The sequence below is a fragment of the Glossina fuscipes genome, unplaced genomic scaffold, assembly GCF_014805625.2.
Source record: "Glossina fuscipes isolate IAEA_lab_2018 unplaced genomic scaffold, Yale_Gfus_2 59, whole genome shotgun sequence".
Classification (NCBI taxonomy): Eukaryota; Metazoa; Arthropoda; class Insecta; order Diptera; family Glossinidae; genus Glossina; species Glossina fuscipes.
The window spans coordinates 2,267,587-2,281,641 of NW_023998431.1; the positions used below are offsets into that span (position 1 = coordinate 2,267,587).

The 14,055-nt window shown below is 33.5% G+C and overlaps 3 protein-coding genes across 3 annotated transcripts; all 3 read left to right on the forward strand.

The window, feature by feature from the left end:
• Positions 1-3,981: 3,981 nt before the first annotated feature.
• On the forward strand, positions 3,982-4,682 carry LOC119637511 (mitochondrial import inner membrane translocase subunit Tim13). The gene is made up of 3 exons (XM_038033574.1): positions 3,982-4,285; positions 4,397-4,465; positions 4,560-4,682. The coding sequence occupies exons 1-3, from the start codon at positions 4,187-4,189 to the stop codon at positions 4,656-4,658; spliced, it is 267 nt and encodes an 88-aa protein (XP_037889502.1). The 5' UTR covers positions 3,982-4,186; the 3' UTR covers positions 4,659-4,682.
• Positions 4,683-6,368: 1,686 nt separating this feature from the next.
• Positions 6,369-7,417, forward strand: LOC119637510 (uncharacterized protein C9orf85 homolog). Its single transcript, XM_038033573.1, has one exon. The coding sequence runs from the start codon at positions 6,517-6,519 to the stop codon at positions 7,150-7,152; it is 636 nt and encodes a 211-aa protein (XP_037889501.1). The 5' UTR covers positions 6,369-6,516; the 3' UTR covers positions 7,153-7,417.
• A 1,755-nt stretch (positions 7,418-9,172) lies between these two features.
• LOC119637401 (DExH-box ATP-dependent RNA helicase DExH1) lies at positions 9,173-12,970 on the forward strand. Its single transcript, XM_038033402.1, has 3 exons — positions 9,173-9,962; positions 10,030-10,237; positions 10,313-12,970. The coding sequence occupies exons 1-3, from the start codon at positions 9,375-9,377 to the stop codon at positions 12,907-12,909; spliced, it is 3,393 nt and encodes a 1,130-aa protein (XP_037889330.1). The 5' UTR covers positions 9,173-9,374; the 3' UTR covers positions 12,910-12,970.
• Positions 12,971-14,055: the final 1,085 nt, after the last annotated feature.

Below are 14,055 nucleotides of genomic sequence, written 5' to 3' on the forward strand. Positions count from 1 at the left end.
GAATTTTTGAGATACTTTGATGAAATTTGTTATATAGACTTGTTTTGACCCAATGACAAACGCTATTGAAAATGGTTTGGATCGGTCCACTTTTTCGACCACTCCCCTTATAACGGCCTATTATCAAAATTTCTCGACAAAAGGTCAAAGTAATAGTATTTCGGCATTCGAAATTGGTGTGGAAACTTTGGAAACTTCGGCTCAGGCAATTTTTGAACCCCCTCTCATATGAGGACACCTGAAGTTCGTATGACAAAAAGGTCTAATTTTCCATGTTTTGCAATGAAATTCACACCATAATAGTAATTTAAGACAAAAAAAAATTAAATGTAACAAATTTGAACGACTTCGGCCTATTTTTTAAATCCTATTCTATATATACAGGTTTTCACGAATTGATTCTTTATAGGACAGAAGAGCCTAAATTTTAATGTGTTATGATGGAAATTAAGCCATAATAGTAATTTAATATAAACATTAAATTTACAAAATTTGGGCCATGTACTCCCATTTTTGCATCTTACCCGATATAAAGATTTTTACGACAATTTTTGATTTTTAAGTCCAAGTTTTATTATTTTATAAACATTATATGATAATACGAACATGATAAATAATATTTAACAGTGTTTAATTTTTTAGCTTCTTGGGCACAACCATTCTCACGGCAAGTAAGCCTTAATTCGCAAAGGAGTGTAATTTTTAATGCATAGTTCCATAATAGTAAGGTGATATAAAAACAGTGTATAATTTTTGTGTTCTGTAGCAAAAATAAGAATTATGTCAGACAATGTGGTGTAGGGTATTTAACGATCGGTTTAGCCCGGCTATAATGTTTTCACTTGTTTTAAATGACTAAATTATTTCTCGTGTGTTAATTTACGCAAAACTTTGCGTAAACCGAGTGCAAGAGAGTAATTTATACATATACGCCTTCCAACGCATCTCGCGTAAAGCCTAACCTATCACAATCTTTGCTTTAACGAAATTTTGATGCTGTTAAGTGTAAATATATATAAACAACATGTTATATTTGTTTCATTTAGAAAGAAGGTAGTCGAAATATTTCAAAAATGGCCACTTGTAGATTGAATACTAGAATGCAAGACAGGCAGACGGACAAACAAGCTTAGATCGATTCAGAAATTGATGGTGATCAAGAATATATATAGACTTTGTGGGATTTCTGAAGCTTCCTTCTGGGCGTTGCAAACATTTTGAAAAAATGAATATACGCCTCATCCTCCGGTGATAAGTATAAAAATCATACGAAATTTTTTCAATAAACTCAATTCAGGGATAACACACAAATGTAACAATTTGTTGATCGATGGCATGCTATTTCCGACCAAATTTCTAAATCTATTCTATTTTTATTTTTAAACCCATTTCGATGCCTCTATAAAGTAATACGTGAGATAGTTTGATTTCCATGAGGGTGAATTTTTTTAACGCAATCCATCTCAAGTTAATATATTTGACAATTTCATCGGTTTAGTGTAGGCGGGCTTACTAGACGATCCCACAATCATCTCACCTTTTCTTCTTGTAGTTAACCTAGCAAAGTATTTCAAAAAACTTTAAGCATTCGCTGTGGATTGAAAACGCCTAAAACTATATTATGTTATTAAAATTTACAAGAATTTGTTATCTGTTCATTTACAGAAAGAACGTAATACTCTATGCTAATTTACAGAGCGAACGTAATACTCTATGCTAATTACAAAATTTGTTCCAAATTCTCTGCTAATCAATAAAAAAATCTGTTGAAATTCTATACAAACAAACAAACAATTTGGCAATTTAACAACAAAAACAACAGTAGTAGTGAATAAGTAGTGAATAAAGCATATAAATAAATAAAATAAAGTGAAAAAAAAGTGAAAATAAATAAATCGTTTATGAAAAAAAAATAAAGCATATTGGGGCTTTTCTTTCCTTTTTTAACTTAAAATTAATTTACATTAACTTACACCTAAAGGTAGGCAAGCAAAGCCAACGTTAAATGCTTTGCTAATTTACAGAAAGAACGTAATACTCTATGTTAATTGCAAAGCCGTAGGCAAAAGTCCCCCAATTTTATGATGATTTATTGATGAATATTGAAAAGAATCGAAAGTGAAAATAATAATTTGCTGTCTTTGCTAAAACTGTACAAAATTTTGTTTCTATTAACCAAGAAAGATCGAAAACAAGGATTTTAATCTAAATACTAAAAATATGCTATGATAGTCGAAAAACTCTAAATTTGAGTAAAGGGTCATAAGGGGTGAATTCAGTATTCTGCTGTAGACCTCTGCTATGAATAAGAGAGAAATCTATTCTACTGCCATCATAGGAGAAATGCTATTCTTGATAGCAGAATTAGACAGTACTTGAGCGAAATGTGCTACTATATTTGCAATGCAAAATTTCATATTTCATAATTATCAATCTTTACTAAAAAAAGAAAAAAGGCAGATGACTAATTAAAGATGTTAACAAACTATTTTTTAAGCCTAAGCTTCTGACTATTTTTAAATCTTATTTAAAAGCAACACGTCCAATTTTTTACTGTTTAGAGCCCATTTTTATTCCTATTTGCTTGGTTTTTATACGTATTTTCTGCGTCCCGTTTCTTTGTGTTCCATTTGTGTATTCATTTGACATTTAGTGTGGTCTAAAGCTTTTTCATAGTAGAAATGTTTCGCAAGAACTCTCTGCATAATTAATTAATTAATCTGTAGAGAATTTGTTTTTTTTATATCTACTATGATAGAGGATCTGCTATCTAGATTTAGATACTAAGTTGAATAATTCCAGATTATTTACAAATAATATGAAATATTGTTATTATAACTTATTTTGCGTACGTTATCGCGCATGATCCGCGAAATGCGATAATTAACTTCAGCGCTTTAAATATTTTTTTATTTGCATATATGAGTCAAAGACACTCACTAGAAACACAAGCCTGCTTGAGTATATCTGAGAACAGACTACAATAAAACGCGATACAAGTGCGTTTGGTTCTTTGAACCGTCCAATCCTTCGTTACTTTTCACGCTAAACACCAATACAAGACAATATTTCTTTTAAGTCTTTGAAATAATTAAAACACTAAAATTTATAATTCATCGGTATATGTCTGAATAGCAAATAAATATAATATTTAGCCGAAGCCATTGAATAATCCGTGCAATTTATATTTTTGAAAATATCTTTATATGAACACATTGTGGATATGAGAGACAATAATTTCTTTGATGCTCACACTTGTACTAATGTAGCCCACAATTCCCACCAATAGTCCATAAAGGACAACTAAGAAGTACTATGCTGCGCCAGGTCCCACTATCAAATACCCTTCGCCAACTTACAACTCATCATATAAATATTTTTGAATGTAAGATTTTATATATAAAGTAGTCGAAAAACTGGTCTGATCCGAATGTTTGTCCTTGGGCTAAAACGCACCGGTATACCAAATTCAAATTAAAAAGACAAATTTAAATCGAATTAGAAAGCGATTCTGAATTGACCGGGATAATAAAAGTCAGATATATCTTGAGTCCTTCTGTGTGTTGCATACATCCGTACCAGTTTAATATATCCTCGCGCCACAAGTGGCGTAGGATATAATAATTTTTCTAGGCTCAAGTGCTCTAATAATACTGGCCACAAAACTACCTTAGATCCTTCCCACTTAAGAAGTGTTAAGTGATCCTAATACTTCCATCCAAGATGGCCAATTTCAATGAAAGTAAGGCGCAATGTTCATCATAGCAGTTTCTCCCATTGTTTAATTTTTACTGCAATCTTCACTTTTGCATAAAACCTTTCAAACAATGCTAAATTAACATGTGATACAATCTCTGAAAAATATAAAATGAAAATGTGTAAGATTTACAGCACGAACAGGATTGCCATGTATTCGGTAAAACATATGTATCTTAAGTTTTCTATTTTACATACATTTCAATTGGTTTGTTAATTTCAAGCACTGAAGATATTATCGGCACCCACAATAACTAAAGTGTTAAATTTCACCACAAACACATGTTAGCTAGCAGGAAAAATTGACAACTGCTAAAAGAATAAAGTACGCCGGAAAATTTTTTATTCGCTTTGGATTTGGTTATGAAAAGAGAACTTTTCAATTAAAAAAGATTTTTTCAAAGCCGATCTTAAACTGCACTAAACAAAAATGTCGGATATGCTGAATTTATCCAACAACGAGAAAGGAGAGTTAATAGAACAAGTGAAACAACAGATTGCCGTAGCTAATGCACAAGAACTCCTAACAGTAAGTGTCTCGCTGTAATTGATTAGGGCAATGACATTACCTAATCACAATCTTCATTTATTTAGACAAGGTATCTAATTATTATAATTATGCTATTTTTTATGTCTATAGAAAATGACTGAAAAATGTTTTAACAAATGTATCATCAAACCTGGTGTTCAGTTGGATTCATCGGAACAGGTATGTAAAAAATAAAATGTGAAAACAATGAAATTGAATAATGTCTCCACTGATAGTTTGAGAAAGAATGATTATAAAATTTAAAATTTTATAGAAATGCATTTCGATGTGTATGGACCGTTTTATGGATTCTTGGAATTTAGTTTCTCGCGCCTACGGTAGCCGCATACAACGTGAACAAAACAGAATGTAGAATCTATTTAATATACTCCTGCGCCTTTTTAATTTTCTAGTTAACTTTTATAAAAACAAGACGTACTTTATAAATATAACATCAATTTTTCATTTTTTTTTTTTTCTTTTGCCCAAATTAATTGTTTAGATATGTATGGCAAGATATTAAAGAAAGTGAATTCTTCGTTATTCACTTAAAATATTTTAGACGCATAGTTAATCAAATGTGCATTAAGAAATTCTTTAAATAAATTATATGTAAATGAAGAAAACCTACCTTGATTTGAAAGATTTTCTGTGCTTAGTAACATTGCGTTGTTGACTCTTGGAGTTTGCCAAAGAGCTGGTTTCTGAATTGCATTTGGATCCACAGTGAGAGCTGTCGCAGTATCGACAACATTTATTGTAACTAAAACTAGACGTACATAAAGTGCAAAATGAGTCCAACTGTGCTTCAATTTCATTATTGGCTTGTAAACCGTTCACTTTACTGCTATTAATCGTATCATGACTGCAGCACTCTATCAACGTATCGCAATCATCCGAAGAATAATCGTAACGTCCACTTTCGGAATCATCAGTTGTATGATTGTCTGAATTGGAACTTTGAGGTGATACGCTGTCATCACTTCGATAAAAAGCACCCATCGAACAGGAAGGATGACGTCCCAAAGGAAAATGATGAACATCGTATTTACTAGTCATGGTTAGATTTTCATTAAAGTAAATTATGGCATTATTATTATTATTATTACCGCCAGTATGACTATTGGCAATATTATTGTATTTACGCAAAAATGCGGCGTTGCAATCGGCTGCCGTGTATTCATATAATTTTTTCAGTTTGGGGGGAGATCTCGGAGTAATTGCTGCAGTTCGGGAGGAGTGCTTTTCTCCTGTTGACAGGCCGCCAGTACGTAATAAATCAATAAGACATTGTTTAAGATCACGCATTTTATATAAAAAGTATACGTCCATATATTCGAACGGAAGGGAGATTGTCAAAGTACCGAGTAACACATGCCTGTAGCTGAAATGTAAAGGAATACGCATTTATATGTATATATATGTATATATATATATATATTAATTTACTTAAATTATTCTAAATATATGATCTATGGCAAAGTTTCGCGCTAAAAGTCAATTGTTTTTACAAAACTTTAGTTAAAGAAATTGATAACGAAAATCAAAAAGTATCAAATAAGTTTATTCAGATACTATTTAAATAATTAGAACGGGACTTTTCATGCAACAAGAGTTGTGGAAGTGCTGTTTTAGGAAGCTGATACTTTCAATATGAAAGGAAAATGCATTTATGTGAATTTTACTCATCTGGATGATCTACTGACTGTTATCGCGTTATTTAATTTAATTTTTTTCAAATCAATATCATTTTTTGATATTAATTCCGTTGCCAACAGAAGAGCATGGGAATTTATTTTATTAAAAGCCGAATTTTATTTTGTTTCTCTTAAAAATTTGTTTTTGTTCAATATTAAAACGACTTTGTCGTGTGTAAACTTTCTTTTAGTTATTGATCAAGACTTCTACATATGCTATTAATACAATAATTTTTCTTTTCACAAATTGTAAAAACAGAATAATTCCGAAAGTTCGGCAAGAAATAACAACAGTGTTCGTAATGCGATGCAGCCAAGTTGTGTATGTGTTTTGTTAATGCTGTTTTATCTTAATGTAAGAAGCGATCTCTGTTATGTTAATTATAAAGCTGTCTTTTGACACTTGAATTGTGTTATTGTTTTGATAGAAATAAACACGTTTTCAAAAAAGTGGAAATTTACTTTACAAGCAAGGAAATATCGTAGCAATAAAAAAACGCACAAACTTTTTGTATTAACTTGAGATTGGTGGCAATGAGTACTCAACGAGGTAACGCCTGTCGTACGCGTTCACAAAAACATAAAAATCGTACTGTTTTCAAAAATGATTTGCATGATAAGACTCCTCTACAAAAACGACTTAATTCGCTGCATGTAAGCGAAGTCTGCCAACATTGCAAGGACGTAATAGAATGGAAAATTAAATATAAAAAGTACAAGGCACTTAGTCAACCCAAAATATGCACTAAATGCCAACAGCGCAACGTACGTAAAGCATATCATGTCTTGTGCAAAGACTGCGCTTTACAGGCGCGAGTTTGTGCCAAGTGTTTGAAAAGTGCAGAGGATGTCGAAATTGAACTACCTGTACCATCGCCACAAGAACAAGTTAAACTAAAAGCGGAAATGGAAAAATTAATAAAATCATTTCCTGAACGTAAGAGAAGGTCCTTTTTGCGTTATATGGAGAAGGGCAAAAAACAAGCGGACGAAACTAATGGTGCATCAATAATTGAAGCAAAGGAAAAGATTCTTAATATGCCGCATTCAAGAGATGAACTATTGCAAAAAATCGAACAAATGAAATTGGAGACCATCAATGAAGATGATGATGATGATGATGACGACGACTTTGTTACTGATAACGAAAGTTCCAGTAGCGAATATTAGATGTTGAGCTTAATTCCTTTAATAGAAACTTTTTTACGCATCTCTTCTACAAAGCTGCCTTCTTTACTAATATATAAAGGGTATTGAAATAATTAAAAATACTATGCTAATCACATACATAGTGATAAAGAAGATATCGATTGTTTTTCAAGTAAAACGGAAGTAAGATCATTTGAAAATTTCTTGAGTAAACGCAGACAGCGTGAAGTCGTCAGACATTTTTAGCTTTGTTCTTTTAAAGAACAAGCCCAAATTAAGAGCATAATAAAAAATCACTATCAATAAGAATCGCGATTAGTGCTTCTTCCAATATTCCAAAAATACGTGTACTTTATCAACTTGTAAGACACAAATTACGAAAAGATAAAATCTTTGCAAAAGTAGCCTAACGTTATGAGACCTTAGCGATTTTGAATAAGTATAGCATTTAAAACATATATCCAATGAATGTCTTTAAGACTTTTTGGTTATAATATATTTTTGACGCGAAAGCATTATCAAGAAACATAAAAAGGATCGATGACATTAAATGACTCCGTAGTCGTATTACTTGATCCAATTTCGGTTTGTATATTATTTATTAGTAAACACCTTATCTCCGTTAGTTCTATACACAAAATAATTAAACAAAATAACGTAGACGTTGTTTAGAAAATAAAAGAGATACTATTAGTGATATTTTAGGTGTTGAATAGTGAGTTTTTCTTAAACAATTTTGCGAAGGAAAATAAAACGTAAATTCTAAACTCTATTTACTGGCACGTTTTGTGCCTTCGCAACAAACAAACGCAACATTAATCTACTCAAACAAGGAGATTTCTTTAGATAAAGTTTAGAAATGGCAATTGCGATTTCAATAAGAATATATGTAGACAATGAACTTATATGTTTATAAGCTTATGATTGGTACCAACAACATGGTAATTAACGCGTTTCCGTTTAGAATTATAATAATCAGACGTAAACTTTAATATAACTAAGGTGCAGCATTTCGGACACGTTTCTTCAACGAAATTCATCGGAACATATCATTAAGTTATAATAACTTAAGCTCCAACTTACTTGCAAATTGCTTTGGCTGTAAATAGCAAAAATATTTTTGAGATCAGTGGAAATCTACATTAAATTTATAAACGATATTCCCCGTGCCAGAAGCGTTAAAACAAAAATAAAACACATTTATCATATCTAGATTATAAAACATAAGTATCTCGAATTTTTGCAAACTCTTCAGTGAATATCAAAAATAAGTAATCAAGGTGTTTTAATTTAATTTCGTTCCAATTTGGTTCAAGATGGTATTGTATTGGGAACTATGCAACTCTTGTTTTCTGTTTACGCGAAGATAACAAACCAAAATTCACACCTAACCATCTAGCGAGCGTGGTGATAACTTACGTATGTACTTGATTTGTACAGTTACATATTAATTGTATAATCTATTAAACTGAATTTGTTGTAATTTATTTATAATAATCATGAGAATTATGTGTGTGTATTTTACTGGGAATTGGAAATTACGTTAAATTGAAAGGATTTTCGCTTGATGAACTAAGGGAACCATGTCGCGGACACTATTTTAAAAATATGAAAAAAAAAATGAAATTTCCCTTCTCCATTTTTAACTGTGGAGCACTTTTCAATATCCTGAGGTTTTCATTATAGTTAAAGAGAGGATCTAAAGAGTTTTGATTGAACGGTATACAAATGAGTTTTTTTCGAATTAAATAGTAGCACTGAAAATGAAACATATACGAATTGGTAAAAAAAAAAAAAATTGGTTTCAACAAATGTTTCTCTTTCACCTAGGTCATGTGGACGAGTTTGATATGTTTCTTTGTTTCAGTTTGTTATTTTCGTACAACCTCCTGTTTTCTGTTTATTAAATATTTCATTCGTTGCTGCTATTTGCAACTTTTAATAAATTTTCTATGTTGCATAGCATTTAGCTTTTGTATGTATACATTTATAAATATATATATATTTTCATGCCTTTTAGCAACACTGCTTAATAACAGCAGTCCATATGTCATTCAATATTTGAGGCTTTTTCGCATTAAATCCAATTGTTTTTTTATTTTGACAGTATTCTCAAAGAATTTTTTCAAATAAATATTTTAAGCACGTCATAGACCTTGCATCGCTACATTTTCGAAAAAAATTAATCCCCGCCAGTATTTATAAATTTCACTATTGAAAACGTATGTGCGTAAAGCCAAGCGATGTCAGCATTCACTTGTAGGCTACAAAAAAATTCGGATGGAATTAAGAGCTCCAGATCTAAGAATAAGAGGAATAATAAAATGGATGCCGTTTATTTAGCAGAAAATGAACGCTTGCCATTACAGCAAAAAATCAGAGAGTTCTTAACAGGTAGCGACGAGGAAATCGTATTGCATGGTCTGACAAATTTACACCGAAAATTCCTTCATCAATATGCTGCCCGCCTAGGCCTAAAATCCCGCAGTTACGGTAAAAAAGATGACCGGCAAATGCATATTAGGAAGTGTCGTCGTCTAATTTTCTTAGGTGACGCTCACGCGCTCGGATTATCGCCGACAACACGAGAAGTTTTACTTTCATTGGTGCCTGCAGTACAGTCGCAGTTTATCGCTAATCAAACGTTGGTGCAATCTGTTGGTTGCCAACAACAACGGCAGTTGCGTGGAGAGGCTTTATCGTTGTCATTAGGTCCTCATATGGTCCCACCACGGCCTCAACGTATTTCCAGTGAATTACTTCGCGACAAGCAGGAGCTGCCTATACATCATTTCCAAAACGAAATCCATCAGATATTAGCGCATCACAATGTAAGTACTGAGCACTGATCGAGCAATAACAATGGCAGCTCTGTTGTTTTCGTCTTTGGCGTTTTAGGTATTTATTATTAACGGTGAGACGGGTTCGGGTAAAACGACTCAAGTCCCGCAGTATATTTTAAGTGAGGCGACCAGACGAAATCGGCCATGTCGTATTATAGTAACTCAACCGCGTAGAGTAGCCGCTGTATCTGTTGCCAACCGTGTGGCTGAAGAAAGAGGGGAGGTTTTAGGCGAAACTGTAGGCTACCAAATACGCATGGAAAGTACGTTGTATTTCTGCTTGAAATTTATATTTCTTGCCAAGCAGACCCAAAAAAGCTTCTTTCTCTTTTTCTAAGGTCGTGTCTGTAAAACAACAAATTTAATTTACACTACTTCCGGTTGCTTTTTGCGTTCCATAATGGCGGATGTCTCAGATTTATTTCGCAAAGTATCTCACCTGATCATTGATGAAATTCATGAACGTGACAAAAACACCGATTTTACTCTAATAAGCGTTAAGGAGCAACTCAAACTGAATAAAGATCTTAGAGTCATTCTAATGTCAGCCACTATGGATATTCATTTGCTCTCCAAGTATTTCGATGATTGTCCAGTGCTTAATGTACCGGGTCAGAGTTTTAATGTGAAAACTTATCATTTGGAAGATATATTATTTTACACGGGTTATCGTACCGACTTAATGGACAAATATTTGCGTTCCATGGACGATATTCAGTTGCAAAACCTGCCACCTAATGAAAGTATTTTAAATAATACGAATCCGGATCGTTTGGATGATGAAGCATTGCAACAAATATTCGATTTACTTATTGAACAATGTTGTACTTTAGGAAACAACAGACAAAATGAAGTCTACGAAATGTTTGATCAGATGCAGTATTACATTGAAAGTGAGGGAATGTCTGTAAATGTTGGTCATTCTGTAACAGGCATTACACCTTTAATGGCCGCATGTAAATGCAATATGCCGGAGTATGTGCGTTCGCTAATTCTACGGCAAGCCAACGTCAGCATTCGAGATAGAGATGGTTACGAGGCTATAGATTATGCTCGTCTTCACTCCGATTCTATGTGCTTGCAGATTCTCACGAGTTCCTGTAATAATGTTCGGCTTATACGACAGCAGCATGAGCTTAGCCAGCAAGATAGAGACAAGCATCGCCTGCTCGCCGCTTATCAGCAACAATTCAACGACGACAATGATGTGGATCATGATTTGATTTTATCACTTTTGGAAGGTCTTTACCGTAGTTCACATCCCGGCGCTATTATGGTATTTCTACCAGGCTATAACGATATTGTTCATCAGAAAGACCTTATACAAAGCACCTTGCCTGGCGGTACGTACATAATTTGCATTTTACATGGACAAATGGATTCGAAAGATCAATGCAAAGCTTTGCAAACGCATTCGGTACGGAAAATTATTCTATCTACTAACATTGGTCAGACTTCTATTACGATACCGGATTTAGCTTACATTATAGATTCGGGAAAAGTTAAAATGAATACCTTTGATTCGATTACCGAATCTTCACAGCTGCAATTAGTGTGGATATCACAAGCGGATGCTTGCCAACGTGCGGGCAGAGCCGGTCGCACGCAAAATGGCATTTGTTATCGTTTATATTCAAAAGTCAAATACCAGTTTATGTCGCAGTTTAGCATACCAGAATTTATGCGTATACCTCTAACCGAAATATGCCTTTACGCCAAAATTTTGGAGCCGCAGAGCGCTGTTCAAAATTATCTTGCTAGAGCTCTAAATCCTCCTTCCGCGTTAAGTGTACAAAATGCTCTAAGAAAATTGAAAATTTTGGGAGTTCTTAATAACGATGAATCGGTGACCGAATTGGGTAGACATTTGGTTGACATACCGCTTGACGTTCAATTGGGAAAATGTTTGATGTATGGTGTATTTCTGAAATGTTTTGATCCCATTCTCACCATATGTGCTTATCATTCTGTCAAAGATCCCTTTGTGTTGCCGGGTGATCGTTCTCTTCAAGGTCAAGTCTCTTTTTTACGCAAATCTTTTGCCGGTGAATCATTTAGTGATCATATGGGTATACTCTCTCTTTATAAAAACTACATCTCTGCGCGCAATTCGCCACGCAAAGTGAAAGAATTTTGCGCGAAATATTATCTCTCCCAAGCATCCATGGAAATGTTTTGTGCGATTCGCAGACAAATCGGTGAACTAATGAAACAGAAATTTCCTCTGGGACAAGGAAGTCGAATTCACAACACAAACTGGCTTATGATACAATTATGTTTGGTATCTGGCTTTTATCCAAATGTGGCGGTCATCGATCGTACCAACGCAAAATTGATATGTGGAGCCGAAAAGCAATTGGTCTTGCAAAGAACATCTGCATTAAATCCGCCAGGTAAAAAACACTTGAGAGAGTTTATTCAACAGCTACCGCATGATTGGATTGTATTCTTTGAGAAATCGCGTATTTCAAATACGTGCTCTATCAATATGAACACTGTAGTGCCGCCTTTGCTGATAGCCCTTCAGTGTGGTCATGAATGCGATATTGATGAAGATGTCAGCGAAGAGAATTCGGATGATGATAATAATTCCGATTTTTCCGTTTGGGTAAATCCTGGTAACGAGAATGACAACTTATCGAATAATTGCGATCCAGCGCAAAGGCAACTAATCAAATCCCTTGCGAGCGTTCATATCGATTCTTCGGGAGAAGAACGCAAAGCAATTATGTCCCTGGATAATTGGATCAAATTTGAGTTGAGCATAACTGATGCCAAATTGTTACAATTAATGCGCACTGCTTTAAGGGATCAGTTTCAAATATTTTTGTATTCTGGACAAAATACCACCAACGCAGCTTTCTATGTACAAAAACTTTTAAATTCTTTGCGCCCTATGGACTACGTCAAAAAAGCGAATGAATATTTGTATTAGTTTTTGGCGTTAGTATAATTTTAGGCGCTTTTATTTTCCATATTTTAAAATTTTGGGTTTGGATAACTTTTTCCTTTTTTTTTTGTCTCATTTTTATAGATATATATGCATACGTATATATATATATATATATATATATATATATATATATATATATTTAAATTTTGTTTCATATGTATTTTGAAAATTCGTGTTTTGTTTCGATGTCGTAAAGTGGCTATCATATGCATCAGACACTGATGCAATGACCCGGTACCGAGTAGGCACTTCGTTAACCAAATTTTGTATTTTAATTCTGTTTGAACAAATAATCTTAATTCAATTTTTCCCAGCATGTTAAGGTAAATAAATAAACGAACATAAAAACGTTAAAAAAAAAAGAAAATGCTTTACATAGATTTTTAGCACACACTCCAATAGACTTGAATTCTATTAAATAAATTATAATTAATTAATTTTATACCATAAATTAAAGTACAGACAGTGTTTTCATATTAAAGCAGAAGTAAGCATTAAATGCGCGTTTCGCTCTCTCTCTTTCTACGTTTCCCCTTTCTGGATGTGTGCATACGTATGTATAATAAGTTAAATGGCATTACATGATGATGCAGGGGTTCATTATGCCATCCAACTGCCCAATTGCCGTCAACAAGCTGTTATTGATAATTTAGGCAACGAAATGAAAAAACATCTTGGAATCGTTGCTTCGCGGAGCGATTACGTGGCGAGCAAGTAGGAAAGTGTCTACGAATTCGAATAGCATTCGAATAATCGTAATTTTTTCTAAAAATCGGAACTTTTCTGTTACTTCTATCGGACACGGGATCCTTACATGGCTCGCGCGAGACACTCATGCTTTTTATGATGATAATCGCTTTGGTACACCAATCCTTAACAGGTTTACGAAATATTTTAATTTTTTGCTTTTTTTCCATTTTTAGTTTTCGCCGCTTGTCTCGCTGTCATATAAGGCTATATGCCCGTAGTATCAAGCTGATTTCTTTAATTTTTCTGACTACGAGAATTTCGAGAGTAGGCCAAGTGGACCGGCGAACAAAATCTCATACTGATCAGGAATGTGCATAATTTATAGGATGCTTGAGTCTTAGAATCCGAGTGACATTTTTCGCTGGGGGGGGGGGGGGG

What these genes read in the sequence shown, in the direction of transcription:
- LOC119637511 (XM_038033574.1), top strand. Translation starts at nt 4,187, where the DNA reads ATGTCGGATATGCTGAATTTATCCAACAACGAGAAAGGAGAGTTAATA. An exon ending in ATGCACAAGAACTCCTAACA is followed by an intron (nt 4,286 to 4,396) that starts GTAAGTGTCTCG and finishes TTATGTCTATAG; the next exon opens with AAAATGACTGAAAAATGTTT. An exon ending in AGTTGGATTCATCGGAACAG is followed by an intron (nt 4,466 to 4,559) that starts GTATGTAAAAAA and finishes AAAATTTTATAG; the next exon opens with AAATGCATTTCGATGTGTAT.
- LOC119637510 (XM_038033573.1), top strand. Translation starts at nt 6,517, where the DNA reads ATGAGTACTCAACGAGGTAACGCCTGTCGTACGCGTTCACAAAAACAT.
- LOC119637401 (XM_038033402.1), top strand. Translation starts at nt 9,375, where the DNA reads ATGTCAGCATTCACTTGTAGGCTACAAAAAAATTCGGATGGAATTAAG. An exon ending in AGATATTAGCGCATCACAAT is followed by an intron (nt 9,963 to 10,029) that starts GTAAGTACTGAG and finishes TTGGCGTTTTAG; the next exon opens with GTATTTATTATTAACGGTGA. An exon ending in CTACCAAATACGCATGGAAA is followed by an intron (nt 10,238 to 10,312) that starts GTACGTTGTATT and finishes TCTTTTTCTAAG; the next exon opens with GTCGTGTCTGTAAAACAACA.